Source organism: Leuciscus leuciscus (genome assembly GCF_965113295.1).
Source record: "Leuciscus leuciscus genome assembly, chromosome: 7".
Classification (NCBI taxonomy): domain Eukaryota; kingdom Metazoa; phylum Chordata; class Actinopteri; order Cypriniformes; family Leuciscidae; genus Leuciscus; species Leuciscus leuciscus.
The window spans coordinates 16253462-16271441 of NC_138731.1; the positions used below are offsets into that span (position 1 = coordinate 16253462).

At 40.6% G+C, this 17980-nt stretch overlaps 1 protein-coding gene across 11 annotated transcripts in view; it reads left to right on the plus strand.

Annotated features, from left to right (window-relative positions):
- dgkh (diacylglycerol kinase, eta) overlaps positions 1 to 16831 on the plus strand; it is a 93105-nt gene extending 76274 nt beyond the window's left edge. For 10 of the 11 annotated variants that reach the window (XM_082175032.1, XM_082175031.1, XM_082175030.1 and 7 more), the window contains 5 exons: positions 429 to 521; positions 3799 to 3918; positions 5014 to 5119; positions 7855 to 7985; positions 12138 to 16831. In XM_082175032.1, coding sequence (XP_082031158.1) covers positions 429 to 521; positions 3799 to 3918; positions 5014 to 5119; positions 7855 to 7985; positions 12138 to 12224 — 537 coding nt within the window. In that variant the 3' untranslated portion in view covers positions 12225 to 16831. The remainder of the gene's footprint in view (positions 1 to 428; positions 522 to 3798; positions 3919 to 5013; positions 5120 to 7854; positions 7986 to 12137) is intronic. The other variant, XM_082175035.1, reaches the window with a different exon arrangement.
- The last annotated feature ends 1149 nt before the right edge of the window (positions 16832 to 17980 follow it).

Below are 17980 nucleotides of genomic sequence, written 5' to 3' on the forward strand. Positions count from 1 at the left end.
TTTCAAATAAATGGTGTTCTTTTGAACTCTATTAATTAAAGTGAATCAAAGAATATTAAGTAGCGCAACTGTTTTTACCATTGATAGTAATAAGAAATTTTTCTTGAGAATCAAATCAGCATATTAGAATGTGACATTGAAGACTGGAGTATTTTTACTGTATTTTTGATCAAATAAATGCATCTTTGAACATAAGACACAATTCTCTGATTGGTGGCTCTGTAGTGTTTCTCTAGATTTACGCTATTATACACTTTAAGCACATAAAATTGCTTCCCGATCTCAGAGCTCATGGTAGTTTTGAATGGAAAATTAATGGTATTTTTACATTAGGAACCCAACTTTTGTGCTCCTCATAGTTTATACAAGTCTCGTATTGATGGGTATATTCATCATGTCTGATTCGTCGTCCTGTCTGTTCTCCTCAGAGCCTGACAAGAAACACTGCCATTGAGGTGGCGAGCACCGTGAAGGCTCTGCACAATGAGACTGAGTCTCTGCTAGTAGGACGAGTGCCATTGGTGAGTTCACAGTGAACATGATCTGGATTGAATGTTTGTAATGTAATATAAAGCTCAGTCTTATTCCCCTTTTCCAAGGCATAAATGTTTATGGTGCTGCAAAGCAGGTCCCCATAGAAAAGAATAATCCGCACTGTGATGCAGAGCAAATATTATAGCTATCTATGTTTAAGGAATTTTAGGAAAAGCTGTCACGGGAAACTAAGAAAACAAGGAAAACTCAAGTGCAGAGGAAAGGGATTTTTAATAAACAAAAGAACAACGTAAAACAAACACCCACGAGGGGGAAAACATTACAAAATACCAAACAACAACTTCAACAGTGAACATACCAAACGGGTCACGGGGAAACGGGAGACGTGTACAAGACAACGATCCGACACAGACTGCAAACACAAAGGAACTTATAAAAGGGACAAATCAGGCAGGTAATGAGGAACAACAGGTGGGGCAAATGAAACCAATAATAAGATAACAAGGAGGGTGGGGTCAAAACATGACAGGAACACAAACACCACATGTGCTACACAAGACAGGACAGGCATGTGACATTACCCCCTCCTAAAGGAGCGGCTACCAGACGCTCCACTAGGGACGGGAGGGACAGACCAGGGCGGGACGGGAAGGACAGACCAGGGCGGGACGGGAGGGACAGACCAGGGCGGGACAGGGGGAACAGGAAAGACAGACCAGGGTGGGACGGGAGGGACAGACCAGGGTGGGACAGGGGAAACAGAAAAGACAGACCGGGGTGGGGCAGGGAAAATGGACAGTTCTGGAGGCCAGGGCGGAGCAGACTCTCCCTCGGGCGGCCAGGGCGGAGCAGACTCTCCCTCGGGCGGCCAGGGCGGAGCAGACTCTCCCTCGGGCGGCCAGGGCGGAGCAGACTCTCCCTCGGGCGGCCAGGGCGGAGCAGACTCTCCCTCGGGCGGCCAGGGCGGAGAAGACTATCCCTCGGGCGGCCAGGGCGGAGAAGACCCCTCGGGCGGCCAGGGCGGAGAAGACCCCTCGGGCGGCCAGGGCGGAGAAGACCCCTCGGGCGGCCAGGGCGGAGACGACTCCACCGGCTCAGGAACTGGAACAGACTCCACCGGCTCAGGAACTGGAACAGACTCCACCGGCTCAGGAACTGGAACAGACTCCACCGGCTCAGGAACTGGAACAGACTCCACCGGCTCAGGAACTGGAACCACCGGCTCAGGCACTGGAACTGGCACCAACGGCTCAGGCACTGGAACTGGCACCAACGGCTCAGGCACTGGAACTGGCACCAACGGCTCAGGCACTGGAACTGGCACCAACGGCTCAGGCACTGGAACTGGCACCAACGGCTCAGGCACTGGAACTGGCACCAACGGCTCAGGCACTGGAACTGGCACCTCCGGCTCAGGCACTGGAACTGGCACCACCGGCTCAGGCACTGGAACAGACTCCACCGGCTCAGGCACTGGAACTGGCACCACCGGCTCAGGCACTGGAACTGAAACTGGCACCACCGGCTCAGGAGCAGACACCACCGGCTCAGGAGCAGACACCACCGGCTCAGGAGCAGACACCACCGGCTCAGACACCACCGGTTCAGGAACAGATACCACCGGCTGAGGCACTGGAACTGGCACCACCGGCTCAGGCACTGGAACTGGAACTGGCACCACCGGCTCGGGCACTGGAACTGGCACCACCGGCTCAGGAACAGACACCACCGGTCCAAGTGTGTGCGTAGCCCACACACACCACATGGCTGTGGCCATAATGGCCAGTGTCGCGGTCACTGAGGGCTCAGGAACAGACGCCTCCGGCTCCGGCTCAGGAACAGACGCCTCCGGCTCCGGCTCAGGAACAGACACCGGCTCCGGCTCAGGAACAGACACCGGCTCCGGCTCAGGAACAGACACCGGCTCCGGCTCAGGAACAGACACCGGCTCCGGCTCAGGAACAGACACCGGCTCCGGCTCAGGAACAGACACCGGCTCCGGCTCAGGAACAGACACCGGCTCCGGCTCAGGAACAGACACCGGCTCCGGCTCAGGAACAGACACCGGCTCCGGCTCAGGAACAGACACCGGCTCCGGCTCAGGAACAGACACCGGCTCCGGCTCAGGAACAGACACCGGCTCAGGAACAGACACCGGCTCAGGAACAGACACCGGCTCCGGCTCAGGCTCAGGAACAGACACAGGCTCGACGGCGGCCATCTTGTCCGAAGACACAGGCTCGGAACTGGGACCACTGGACTCGGGACCATCGGAACTGGGAACACTGGACTCGGGACCACCGGTACTGAGGTCACCGGAACTGAGACCCTCTTCATGGCCTCTCGCTCCTGCAGGCGAGCGAGACCCTCCACCATACCCTCAAAAGTGCTGCGGTCATACGCCCTTCTCAGTACCCAATCCATGGGCTCGTCAAGGGCATAAAAGAAAAGGTCCTTGAGGGGCTCCTCATTAAGACCCAGTCCCTCTGCTGCACTAAGGAATTTGACCGCGAACTTCCTTAGATCAGTTCCCTGCTGGCGGAGCGCAATCAATGATTGAACACGAAGAATGCGTTCATACTGTTGGCATGAGACCGGGAGAACAAGTGAATGCTGGGACTTCCTCTGCTGAGTTTTTGACATGGTCGGATTGTTCTGTCACGGGAAACTAAGAAAACAAGGAAAACTCAAGTGCAGAGGAAAGGGATTTTTAATAAACAAAAGAACAACGTAAAACAAACACCCACAAGGGGGAAAACATTACAAAATACCAAACAACAACTTCAACAGTGAACATACCAAACGGGTCACGGGGAAACGGGAGACGTGTACAAGACAACAATCCAACACAGACTGCAAACACAAAGGAACTTATAAAAGGGACAAATCAGGCAGGTAATGAGGAACAACAGGTGGGGCAAATGAAACCAATAATAAGATAACAAGGAGGGTGGGGTCAAAACATGACAGGAACACAAACACCACATGTGCTACACAAGACAGGACAGGCATGTGACAAAAGCATCTGATACAAAGCACAATTTTATTTCATTTAGCTTAAATAGAATTAAACATAGTTGACTCTAAAAGGAGTCCTAAGGTATGAAAGTGCAACTTTAAAATGCTAAGCAATAGCATTTTCCCTCTCCAGAATGACAGCTGCATTTGCCTATGCTAGTCCACCAGATAGACCAGCACAAAACCTGGAAGTGGATTGACGTGTAATCTTGTCTTGTGAACGCTGAGCAGTGAAGACTCTGATAGAGATCTATGTAAGCACTGACTGTGAGTTTATCTCTGTAGCAACTGGACCCTCCACATGAAGAGCTGCTGTCCAATGCCCTGCAGAGCGTCGAGCTTGAACTGGGCAAGCTGGCTGAGATCCCATGGCTTTACCACATCTTACAGCCCAACGACGAGGAGGTGAGCACATCCTGCACAAAATGTCATGCTGTAACTGAGAGCAACAGAGAGAATAAATCCCTTAAATATAGTGTGCCTAGATAGAGGAACCAAATTAGTCAGCTCTCTACCTAAACCTGTTTCCTGCAGGGATAGTTTTCCGAAATGAACATTGTGTCATCATTTAGCCGCTTCCAAATGTGGTTTTAAATCAGATACATATCTGATATCTGGACGTCTGACCTGTGTCTAAACACCCATATCCGATTCCCCTTGGAATTCCAAGCCACCACAAGTCGAGGGCGACATGTTTGCCCAACAAAGATAGCTTTTTAATGTCGGATTATGAAGCAGACGTGTCGGTATGTGCTTCCCCTAAAACTCACAGCTTTTTTTATTGAGGTGGAAACTTTATATACAGTATAGCTAAGAAATTGCACAAACACAGAAACATTCAGGAGCATAGAAACTGGTTGTCAACCTCTGCCCCATAAATGTTATAATTAAAACAGCTTTTTTATTGAAAGCTACATTATATTTGTCAGCAATAGTGAGATAGCTTCATGGTTTTTGTAATAAAACTAACAAGCTTCACTATTACATACAGACGCACACACGCAAACTCACCAATCTCGGTCTTGTTAATTCATTCGAATTAATTCAAATAGATCTTACAACGCTACTTTATTTCACTTCAGAATTCTAGATCTAATGAGCTGTAGATAAAATAACAAATTAAAATTACCATTTGTTTTCCGGTTTATATCCGTTCAGTCAGATTTTGGGCGGCAAACATCCATGACAGCTTTTAACCTATCAATGCTGGCATATAATCATGGCCACCCGACATGAATTATATATATATTTTTAGTACGGCCATTCAAGGCCTTGAGGATTAACCATGTCGCATAGTAAAGAGATCACCAACAGAATCCTTTTAATGAAAACGCAGATACAGTCGGGTCTACAGTGAATGTAAATAGGCAGAACAAAAAAAATCGGATATGGTCAAAAGATCAGATCAGTGCATTAAGACTTGCAGTGTAAACGCAGCCTTACATATATTAACAAATATGAACTGAATGGGTGACTGACAGGTCATTTTGTGTGAGGCAGGATCCCTCCCTCGAGTACGGAAAAAGAAACAGTCGGAGTGGCATGTTTCGCATAGTGCCAAAGTTCAAGAAAGAGAAACTCCCCAAGAAGTCCAGTCCACAGTCAGGTAAGTGTGTGTGTGTGTGTGTGTGTGTGTGTGTGTGTGTGTGTGTGTGTGTGTGTGTGTGCGTGTGTGTGTGTGTGTGTGTGTGTGTGTGTGTGTGTGTGTGTGTGTGTGTGTGTGTGTGTGTGTGTGTGTCCGCATTTACTTGAATATCCTCACATGAGACGGACACTAAAATCATGGATACCTCATGCTTTTTTTACATTCATTGTCATGTACAACTGTTTTAGTGTTACATTTCATTGGAAAAGATGCAAAAAAAGAAAAAAAAAGACAAGATTGTTCATGATTGCTGACAATATGGGGAACTGTTAAAGGAAGTGATGTCAGATCTCTGTGAAGCACATGGAGGCAGAGACACACAGCTTGTGTGATTATATAGAGCGCCATACAGCATGTACACCCTCTTCTGAGAGGACTTTCTGTTCATGTCCAGTGGTCCTCAGTCCAACCCAACCATCCATGAGCACCCCTGCACTCCTCTGGTCATGATGTTGTCCTGTGAGTCAGAAACAGTCCATGTGTCTACACATGAACAGCAGGCACAAACCAAGGTGTACCGCACAGAAGGGGAACAATAGAAACCGCTTATCCAAACCCAAACACAGCATATTGCACACGTGCTACACATGTAACGCTTAAAGGTGAAGTGTGTAATTTTTGCCACTAATAGCACTGAATGGTATTGCACAAATAATGATTGTTTTCTGAATAAATGTCCCAAATGCTCATTCTGCCCAGACTCCTGCCAAACTGAGAGTCCTGCCCTAAACTCTTGTCATTGGTTGAGGTAGAAGTTGACGCTTTAGGATGCTCAAACAAACAGAGCAATGTTTGGAAAGTGCCATAGTGTCTGTTCATAATCTTGTGTAACCCGACTTTTGGCTTTCTTCATAAAGTTTGGTTTACGCTGCAGCTTATTCTGGCCAGGACCCGCCCATTTAGACAGCAAGAGACTGTGTGACTGACACGTAAAGTGCCCAAGATCCTTAAGGTTTAATGTGCCTATAGGGGTGAATTTATCAAACATATTTGATTCCTTGATTTCATTATAGTTGGTGAAGAAAAAATCTGTTTCAACCTCTAAAAATGTGTATTATTATTATTATTATTAATTAATTAATAATTTAAAAAAAGTTTTTATTTATGTGCGTTTAGGGGCGGATTAATGTACCTGAAATATTTATAAAATATTTATAGTTGGAGAAAATCTTCAGCCACCAAAAATAGGCAAAAATGTGAATTATCATTGTTGTTGTTAGTGTTTTAGTGTCACCTTTTGCTTTGTTTTGATTGGAAATTATGCAAAAGCGTGTTTTTGAACAAATATTGTTCATGTATATTTCTAATACTAATCACTGAATTGTTCATTATTATGAATCATTATTATTAATAACCAATAACAATAATGATGCGTTTAAAACATTAGGGATGCATGATATATCGGCCACCATATCGGTATCGGGCGATATATGAATTTTTTTTTTATGTTATCGTTATCAGCCGATATATTAAAGCCAATAAAGTATGCATTATTTCCTTCAGCTGAGACACTTCAGATACACACTGTTCCCCATGATGTTTTTGAATTGCTTGAAATATGATTGGAATCCCTTTTCAATAAAGGAAAGTTCAGTTTAGTGCAGTCATATACGCTGCATAAAATTATAATGAGAACATTATAATTGTGAGCTTGGGACATGGCTTTTAATGGTGAGACGTTTGTTTTTGTAATCAGGCTCTCAAAAATTATAGAAAAATTTGGATTTAGATTTATCGGCCAATATATCGGTAATCGGCTTTCAAACATAAAGAATTATCGGTTATCGGCCAAAATGTTCACATCGGTGCATCCCTAAAAAACATTCCTTTCCTTTCCTCCTTTCCAAAGTTGCGGTTACAGAAAAATGTCAACATCTAATTACATTCAAGTACACAGACTATCTGATCAGAATTACGTCTGTCCAAAAGTCCTGCTCATTTGACCATCTTGGAAACATTTATAACACAACAGTTATATTTATTGATATTTATATTTACTGATATTTTACTAGATTTGATGGCACTATCCTCGAGCCATTAATTCCCAAATTACACACATTACCTTTAATCCTCCCTGAAATCTGCTATCTGAGGATAGTACATACTTTGTACATACTCTCCAAAAAAGCATTTGCGAGGGAGTCAAAATAGTGTTTCTACCTGTTTAAGCTACTGTCAGAACAGATCGATATGCATCCACACTCTTAAACTGAACGTAGTTTCGCCCTGGATTTGACGTGCATGTCTGTTACGGGGATTGAACACGACAACAAAGACAACAGGGTTCAGTGTATGTCGGTCCTGCCGGCGGACGGTCTGAGCGCAGGACTTTATGAGCGTTAGGTCGCACAGGCTTCAGCCTCCCATTCCCTCTTCCTCCTGCTGTCTCTCCTGTCTCTGTGTCTGCTGTTAATGGGATAATGGTGGACGTGCCACTGTGATAACCTGCATGCCAGAAACGCCTCTGGGTGTGCCAGTGACCAAACCGAACCTGTTTAACCCTCTCTTTGCCAGCTGCCGCCGCCACTTCTCTCTGTGTCTTCTTTTTCCTGTTTGATTTATTTTTTGGTCCCCTTTTCCTTTTGTGGTGTTTTTTTGACTTGTTCCTCCTCTCGGCCTGACCCTGTTTGCCTGTGTTCTTGCGAGTGAACGGGGGTTGGACACTGAAGGGGGCTTCTCGCTCTGTACTTGTGTAGTTCAGAGGTGGGGCACTGAGGAGGTTGCCGCCTGGCTGGAGCAGCTCAGCTTGGGGGAATACAAAGACACCTTCATCCGCCACGACATCCGCGGCTCCGAGCTCCTGCACCTGGAGAGGAGAGACCTCAAGGTATACACACAACCCCTTTCTGTGCCTCACCATGTCCCTCAGAACAACCCAAAACATTATTTTCTCTGTCCATCTCGCTCTTTGACTCTCTCTCTCTCTCTGTCTCTCTTTCTGTCATCTTTACCTGTCACCCTGTTTGCTATTTTGTGCTGCACTGCTCTGCTTGGCTTCCTCTGTGCAAGTGTCATTCGGATCTCAAATTACTTACACGAGTAGCCACCTTGACGCACACGTAGGGTTATTTTAAGTCGGCTAGGCTCGAAAGACGCCAGCGCGGCTGATAGGCAGCCGCACACCGACATGCCTCTGTTTGTGTAGCTCATGAGTACAGTGAATATGTTTTTGTGTGTGTGTGTGTGTGTGTGTGATTTGGTGACAACTTCAAGCAAATCAGGCCCTGTTTACACCTGGTGTGAACATCCGTCTCGGGTGATGTGATCGTAAGGGGAATATCTTTGATTTCTTGACTGCACTTTTGTTCAGAAGTTTGGGGTTGGTGAGATATTAATGTATTAATGAAATAAGTGTGTTTTGTTCACCAAGGCTGCATTTATTTAATCAAAAATACAGTAGAAGCAATAATATTGTAATCACACAAGCTCAAAATACCTGACACACTCGCTCAACTTTACTGTAGTAAACGCTGCACAATGGCAAGTGGAAATACAGGTTTAATTCAGCCATACATGTTTGAACCAGAAACTGATTCAGAAGAAGTGGAAGAGTGAATCATACAGGCTCATCTACAAAGTCATTGTATCAGAATGGTAATGCATTTTATGTATCGCTCTTTACAACAACGGACACATAACGGTAATTAATATGATTAGCCTTTTACTTGACTACGTTATCAAACAGATAATAATGTGTTGCTAATGTTACACAAACCATGTTCCCATTCGCCATCTCAGAGTCAGACATCTGCCTTCTAACAATCAGCATCCTTAAAAATGCTTTTTACAACTCAGAACGTCAGTGGAGAACGGCATATAGTTTATCATAACATCGTAATATACATTGTACAATATACAATATACGCTATATTGTTAAATGTACCTGATTTTTCATATCAACAGAAAAATATCCTGGGATAACCTGGCTTCTCTTGAGACTCCAATAGTTAATGATATGCTAAAGCCCGCCGGCACGTTGATGTGATTGGTTACAAGGTAGTTTGTGATGTCAGAAACACCAGCGATTTCAAATGGTGTTTTTGAGACTGTCTTTTGTTCACTGCAGTTTTAAGGAGAAAATACTCTGCAATGATGCTGACTTATGAATTTGCACATGGTTTGTCTTAAAGCATATTAAAAACACACCATAGACATATAAACAACATTAAACACTTGATTTTCAACACAGGGGAGCTTATATATTCTTGTGGAAAACCTGATGCAGTTCTTTGATCAATAGAAGGTAAAAAAAAAATGAAGCATTTATTTGAAATATAATTTTTTTGTAACATTATGTAATTATTGTAACATATTGTCTTTATAGTCACTTTTCTTGCTGAATTTCTTTAAAAAACATCAAACTTTTCAACATCACTCAATATATCATAATGTTAATGTTGAAAAGGCGGCATAAAGTAAAAACAAGTACATAAAAGTCAGCACATTTTTGCCAGAAATGTTAAGTTTCAAACTATCTGCATTATTTTAGTCGAGTAACTTCGGGTTTTTCAAATGATTTTCGCAGATTTATTCACTAAAGACATTTTTATCCTGAACTTGTTATTTGTATCTCTGCATATGACCATGGTTCTCAACTGATGAGTCAGCTTACATGACAACGATGTACTAAAAATGGAAAACCATTTTTGCATTTTTGAAAAGTTTCATATACAGATGAAAACATTGTCAAAATGATCCCTGTTCACACGGATCTGCGAAAACGACTAAAAACACTGTATCATGCATGCCAGGCCAGTAGTTGGCGATGTGACTTTGTTGTTTTGGTTGTCAAGTACTCGCGCATGCCTATAGACTGAACATGTAATACGCATTCACAGGCTTTTCTGACTACCTCTGCATGAAGTTTGAGTGATCAAATCCCAAACCAGACTCCATGTACACCTGTATTTAGTGCTGTTCTCTTGTGAATAGATTTCCTGAGGCTAATGCTAATATGAGCTGTAAACAGGGCCTTATTTACAGCATTTATTCGGTTATAGCTGTATAGCAGAGCTATTTTAAACAATAAAATTGTCTAGGATTATCAATTGAATGGTCTAATATATTATACAGTTTGACACAATGATAGAGCACAATAAACATCCTCACCAGAAACTCAGTGATGCTTTCATGTACATTTGTTGAAGAAATATATATCCTAATGCATTCAATAAATGTATTATAAATCCTCGTGAATCACACCAACCAATGTTGACGGATTACACAATGGGTTCATAAGTGTTGCGTAGTGCTGAATGTTTATGTGTAAGGTTTTCTAGTCACACTTATCACAAGCACTAGTGAACCTTGGACTGTGCCATTTTTACTCCCCTGTTATGTCCTCCCATTTCAAATGTCCCTGCCATTTTTCCGGTTTAACCTCATTCTGTCTTAAGGGATGTCCTCAAAAAAAACAAAAACAAAAATAAACACTATTAGGACAGGAATAGATCTGAGTGTTTCAACTGTAAACCAGTCAAGCTCAAATTCATTGATATTGTGGGACAATGTGGAATTTGCTGTGTCATTAGATCTGCTGCATTGTTTTAACCCGAGGTTAACCAAACAATCAATATTGGGGATATAATGGCCAGTGCTGAAATATCTTAGAGAGTAGAGTAGATGATGACCGATGATGCTGATATATTATAGTTACAATATATATTAATTTTTTTTTATAAATGGACACTCATACAGAATATATCTGTGTAATGCCTTATTTAGATTAGCCTAACTTCCACTAGATGTCACCTTCCTGTGGTTTTATCTCAAACTTCTTAGATGGTTTCATTATGCTTTGGGTATACACTTAAGTAAGGGATTTATAATCATTTTAAATTGACAATCAGTTAACTGATTGCTATTTATTGCTAATACTGCAAAACACACATGCAAGACTCCATGTATAATCACATAGTTTGAATGAAATGTAAATATTCCTACTTAAAGGGGTAATTCACCACTGGCAAGATGGGCTTTTATTAAAATTTGGCTGAATTTACAGTAGATCGGTGTTACGTGACTAGTGAAAAAGGGGCTCTGACGTTTCATTTATCAAAAGGTAGGGAAACTTAAACACCCATAATGCACTGGATTCGTCTTTGAACAGGGATACAAAAATGTGGAGGAATCATTAGTTTTCATAGAAACCCTGAAGCTGTCAAAAGTCCACCAAAAGGCCCCAAATAATGTGTTTTACATCATCCGACTTTTGTGGACAAAAAAATGGTGATGCCTCGGTACGGGTAACACGGTAAACATTGTTCATTTAATACTACTGACAATGCAACAAAACTAAGCTGGTTGACAATTTTACCCTTTAAGAAATGTGATTATTGATTTATAAATTGGTAATTTATTACAGTTAATATGCTAATAATATTTATAAAAAATATTTTTTATAGTGTGTGTGTGTGTGTGTGTGTGTGTGTGTGTGTGTGTGTGTGTGTGTGTGTGTGTGTGTGTGTGTGTGTGTGTGTGTGTTTCAAATTTAATATAAATATTTACATATATTTGACTTTTGAACTTAAGCCAAATTTGCTTACACTTTTTTTTATTTCCCTTTTACAGTGTAGATACACAAACAAGTGGAAATATTAATTAGCATGTACTTACTTTAGGGGACGGGTTTAATTTAGTGTAGGATTAGTTGCTTGTAATTATGCATAAATTGCTGTTATTACTATAGTACTGAAAGTGTGTAACAAGGACACTGTAAAATAGTAAAGTGTTACCCCAAATTTAATTTCTTTGAACTTGTGCTACTCTAAAATTGACAGTTGAACTTGGATTAAACTTGGGTTAAGCTGCAGCTAAATTGGTTTATGATATCTATAGTGAAATCTGAAAAATACAATTTGTGTGTATCTTCTTGCCCTTGATCCTCAATCTTCTATGTACAATATTCAGTGAGCTGAACTACTGGTGTGAGCTCTCTGAATGCCTCATTCTGAGTTCACTTCTTGTCTGATTCCACTAGGATCTGGGGATCTCGAAGGTGGGTCATATGAAGAGAATTCTCCAGGGAACTAAGGACTTGGCCAAGAGTTCGATGGTGGACCTGTGAGACGTCAACACACATTCCGTTCGTGAGCGAAGAGGAGTTGAAGCGGAGCTCCGGTGTGGGAGACGCTTTGCTGGCGTCGATTCATGTAGGAATAGCTTGTAGAAAAGCTAGGAATGTTTGTTTTAGAAGCAAGTGCTGGTGCCAAATCGACAAGGATTGTGTCCGAGACTTTTAGACCCATAGAAAAGCCATTCCTCACTTATTGCATCAACGGCACAATCAGGTATGCAATTCTCATCGTGCACGCGACCTCTGGCCTCTTTAAAAGATCCAAATCAAGTAGCAGTACAGGACTTCCAAACAGCGTTTTCTCCGAGAGGAGCTCACTGGCTCTTTGCCTTGCGGTAGATGGCAACAACAGGAGGGCGATGTGATGTGTCAGCAATATTCTGCTTTTGACAGCACTGTTTACATTTTAAGGAGACGGGGAAAAGACTGATGGAGTATCGCAATCAAACGGCAATCATCGTAGTGATGCGGTGCAGTCCAAGAAAGGTCAAAAGGGGTTTCCTTCGACAGTGACATACTGATGCATGGTATGCTTGCTATATTTGGATAGCTATTTTACTGCATGATCTGCGTCTTGTTTTTTATTGTACAAACTAACACTTGAACAAGTTTTATATGGATTTAGTATAATGCCATTTGTTACTACTGAAGCATCCCTTTTGGTCCAAGTAGACTGCTGATTTGTTTCTATTTAACTGTCTGCATGGAAACCTTGTGTCAAAAGCAGTGTCACGTGCCATATTTATTGGTAAGAAATGTTTTAACTTTACAGTAGGACGTTAGGTAAGTCGACATCGCGGTGAATCATGTACCAAAGTGAATGTCCCCCGAATTTCCACAACTTTAAATCCCCCTCTAAAATATTCTTCAAAAAATCTGTAACATCCACACGACATCTGTTTGTGGCTTAAAACGTATTATTATACATTAGTTGAAATAGGACTTCTATTGTTTTGAATAAGAAACTTATTGCAGTTGACCTGCAACATTACATAGTTGATATTTGCTGAGTTCAGGAACCCAGTGCAAGTTCTATAGGATCATCTACATTTGGTTGGTGGCATTACAGGGTATAAGAGATGTTTGTTAATATATGCACTGTATATACGTTTAAAAAGTCTAAACTGTTAACTTCAGTTATGAGTAAAGCCTTTGTATAATAGAGCGCTTACATGATATTATCAGATGGCACATTTATTTGTGTATAGAGCACCATAACACCTTTGTGAATTATGACGTTAAGTAATCGCCTTTACACGTTAAGTGCTGTTGTACTCTATGGAAGGTGCAATATTGTTTTATTTTGATACATCTTTTCTCTATTAAGCTTTATTATGTGAGGTTTTTCCATGGAAAACTAAATGATAAACTTCACACTCTCCTCTTTTTTGGGGGTTTTGGATTAGGGTGGGCTTAGAGTCAGACAAATCATGCCATGTTCTCTCCAAAATTCATAAATCTTCCATTAGCAAATTGCTGATCCTGTCTAACCGTGCTTCCAGGATAATTTGCTTGACGGCTGGATGTTCCCTCACACTGACTATAAAACTGTTGTGCCTCTATTTTTTTTTCTGTTAAATGGAAAATTTCAAGTCACATGGGACTCATAACAGTGGATTTTAGTTTATATAATATTATAATGTTTCTCTAGAGGGTGTTCAAAAACATCAAAATAGTAGTTGATTCTGTATATATACAGAGAGAAAGAGTGTCGGAAAAAGATGTGGTGTTCCCCACCAAGAAATGCAATTCTACCCACAATTTACCTGAAGTGAGAATTCAAACAAATGTGGAGAACGAGCACAGGCCTGGAGGACTGGGTTTGGTCTGTTGGGCAAAACCAAGCAGGATGTTTTTAAAAAGAAAAATACACATTTGAAGAGTTCAGTGAGAGTTTAGTCATTATATCAAACGATAGGACTAAAAATGAGACTCGATTCATGACAGCATTCATTAATCAATAATTGATTACTGGTTCTCAACTGTTGGTTTACATTCAACATGGCGCCAAACGTAGAGCTGAATAGTTTATTGTACACACATAACCAAAAAAAGGTTCTTAAAAGTCATTAATATGATCAAAAATCGCATACAATATAGATAATATTGTAAATGCACAAACAGTAGAAGTGATTTTTACACTTTTTCTAGCTTGTGTGTTTGGTTTCTAAATGTCAGTTGAGTTTTATGCCCTCGGCAGCCAATAATTCACCACACAAAACACATTGTGGTCGGCACAAACCATGTTTATTCTTGTTGTAAGTGAACCCGTATTTAATGTTGTTTGGCCTTGTCTGTATTGGCAGCTGCGTAATATGTCTAGCTCTTGCCAAATGAAAGACGAACTTAATACCGTAGAGTTTGATTGGGCGCGTAATGCTGGACGCACAAAATTAAAGATGAGGAAAACATTTCATCTTCGCTTTTAACAGTTGATAAGCCTATTTCTGTCCTTACTATACACAATTATATAGTTAATTGGTTCCCATCAGGGCCGTCCTTTGGGTGGTGTAAACCCAGGGCCCCATGCTAGGGGCGGCCCTGGTACCCACCTTATATTTAGTGTCTTTAACTACTATGTACTAACATTTCAATTAATCCTTTGATACAAAGCACTTATTGCGTACATACATGATTTTACATTATGCTTACATTTAAAAAATACCTGCATGTAATTACAGCTGTAGTTAATTTTTGTATAATTACACCATTGCACCTTCCTTTAACTCTTAAAGGGATAGTTCACCTAAAAATGAAAATTCCATCGTCATTTACTCACCCTTAAGTTGTTCCAAACCTGTATGAGTTTCTTTCTTTGGCTGAACACAAAAGAAGATATTTTGAAGAATGGTGGTAATCAAACAGTTGAACGGTAGCCATTGACTTCCATAGTAGGGAAATAAATACAATGGAAGTCAATGGCTACCGTCAACTTTCTGGTTACCAAAATTTTTTAAAGTTCAAAGAGAAAGAAACTCATACAGGTTTGGAACAACATGAGAGTGAGTAAATGATGACAAAATGTTCATTTTTGGATGAACTATCCATTTAACCCACCAATACAATATGAACTCAATAAGCACATTGTACCCAACATTTTCTTTTATGTAAGTACATAGTACTTAAAGACATCTGATATAAACTGTGACCATTAAATGCATTCTGTATGTGTTGCCCATGCAGCAGTTGAGAACCACTGGCGTCCATAATAAAGGCACAACAGTGCAGACTACAGACTATAGCCTGCTTTTTTTCAGCAATCAAAGTTGCGGTTTAATTGGAAACTTATTGTCTCTCACTTCCCGTCTTTTCTCAGAAGTGAGATCCTACTGAGGTTTCAGTGTCTGCCTGTTGGCATTATTGGTTGGCTGTTTAATCCACCAGCAGTTTTTCAAGTTTTACACATCCCCTCTCACTTAAAAAAAAAAATATATATATATATATTTTGGCCAATTTAATGCTTTCAACTACCACTAAGTGTGCATTACTCTCTGTTTTACACAATTTACCAGGTCTAAATTCATCCCACAGACATTTTTCTCCAAAATCAGAAAATGTTATCTAGTCATTGTGAACAGGAAAAAAACAAACATATCATGCTGTGATCATATCCGACAATCAAATGGTGCATTTAAAGCAACAGTTCTGTTTGTGGTTATATGACATAATATCAAAACGCACTTGCACGTAACTCCACGCATTCCGAAACACCAATGAATGTAGTGATATGCTTTCCAAATATGACCACATTGCTAAAGGTAATTTCCCCAACTAGCTAGAATCATTACCAAAGACACAAGATGAATTTGAGAACACTTGATGCTCACACTATGAAGCGCCCTGTTTAATTGGCCTTACACGATCTCTGTTTGACAGCTGTAGCAGATCGACCTTGTCTATGGTGCCTCTGTATAGTTCATTTGTTCACAACAGACTTAAAACACTCAAGTGCAGTCTTCCTCTCATACCACACTGAATACATGTGCACATGATCACATGAACCTCAGTTCTCAAGCCACCACATGAGTGTTTTTCATTGGACTAGTAAGTGGCGGTGGGCTTCGGCTCATCGACGATGGCGAACGTAAAAAGCTGTAAACTGCCTGGTTTTTCTCAAAAACAAATTCATTTTGAGGAACTTGTAGAGCAAGGTCACATATCTTTGACATGATTTATATCCATTTAAGAGAAGTGCGATGTGAGTTTCATTTGTTTACATTGTGTTTACAATAGCACAGTTTCATTTTTAAGACTACATGTATAGGTATATTTACAATACTTGCATATTTATTAAGGTTAAACAACTGATGTGTATGTGTTTTCACTATTGGGATATAATGTTACGGTAGTCACTTGTATTGATATCTGGATGATTTTGGTAAGTAGTAGGTAATTTTTATGACTACTAAGTGACTGTTTTCTGTGCCTTTTTATCGTAGATGCATGGTTAACTATTTATTACAATATGGAGGTCACTGAGATGTGTATTTTTGTATCCTGATTAAATAAGTGTTTCGATTTCGATGTACATTTTGAGGTGGTAAAATGCTGCCAGTTGATATCTTCCTTCTTCAATAAAACTGAATGCTTACACAGTACACTTTGCTTTGTCGTGAGTGTTTGACTTATTCACTTGAATTTGTATGCGTACATTGAATGGAATATGAATGTGCATTAACACAACACTGAATTAACACAATGGAATTATATGGAACTATTATATATGTATAATATATGGAATTATTTTTCAAGACTGCTACGGCATTACGGTAAGGATTTCGATTGGGTGTTTGACAACATTATTATAAAAACATACATTTCAATTGTGCTTGAATACATTAACCACACTCAGAAACTGTGCACGTATGTGTATATAAACAGAGAATATTTTAATTATCTTAATTTAATATTTTTGATTTAGCCTAGGCCCCCTGCAATACCTCTGCAGCCCACCAGGGGACTCGGCCCACACTTTTGGAAGCATTGAACTACTAGTGTTCACTACCTACCACAGGGAAGATGGTCCTTATGAAGAGATGCTCATCTGGCTATATAAAGACTATAGTAACACTTTACTTGAAGGGGTGTGCATAAGACTGACATGACACTTTCATAATCATGACATGACACATGTCATGAATATGAAGGAGGATTTATGCATGTTAATGACAATTGTCATTAAGTGTCATTTGCTCAATTATGATATTTTTAATGCAAAGATGACATTGTTTAGATGTCTTTGTTATGACAACTTGACATAAACCAATACTTCATAACCTGTCATAAATGTGTCATGTCATAGCAGATTAGTCATCAAACTTAAGAAACTACTTCGCTTTTTGGGTTAACATTACATTATATTTCTGACCACTTTTTTTCCCAGTGGTACAAATTGAATTTGTCATTAAAATGTCATTAAGTGTTAATACTGTCAAATTATTTCATAACTAATTCTGGAATACTGGGGAAAAAAGTGGTCAGAAATATATTCATGACAGTTATAATGGCCTCATGACAGCCAATGTCAAACCAACCACACAGTTTAATGTGAGTTTAACTCATAAAGCTAAGTAGTTTCTTAAGTTTGATAATTAATCTGCTATGTCATGTTTATGACACATTTATGACAGGTAATGATGTATTGGTTTATGTCAAGTTGTCATGACAAAGACATCTCAAACAATGTCAAATTTGCATACAAAATGTAATAATTGACCGAATGACACTTAATGACAGTTGTCATTAAC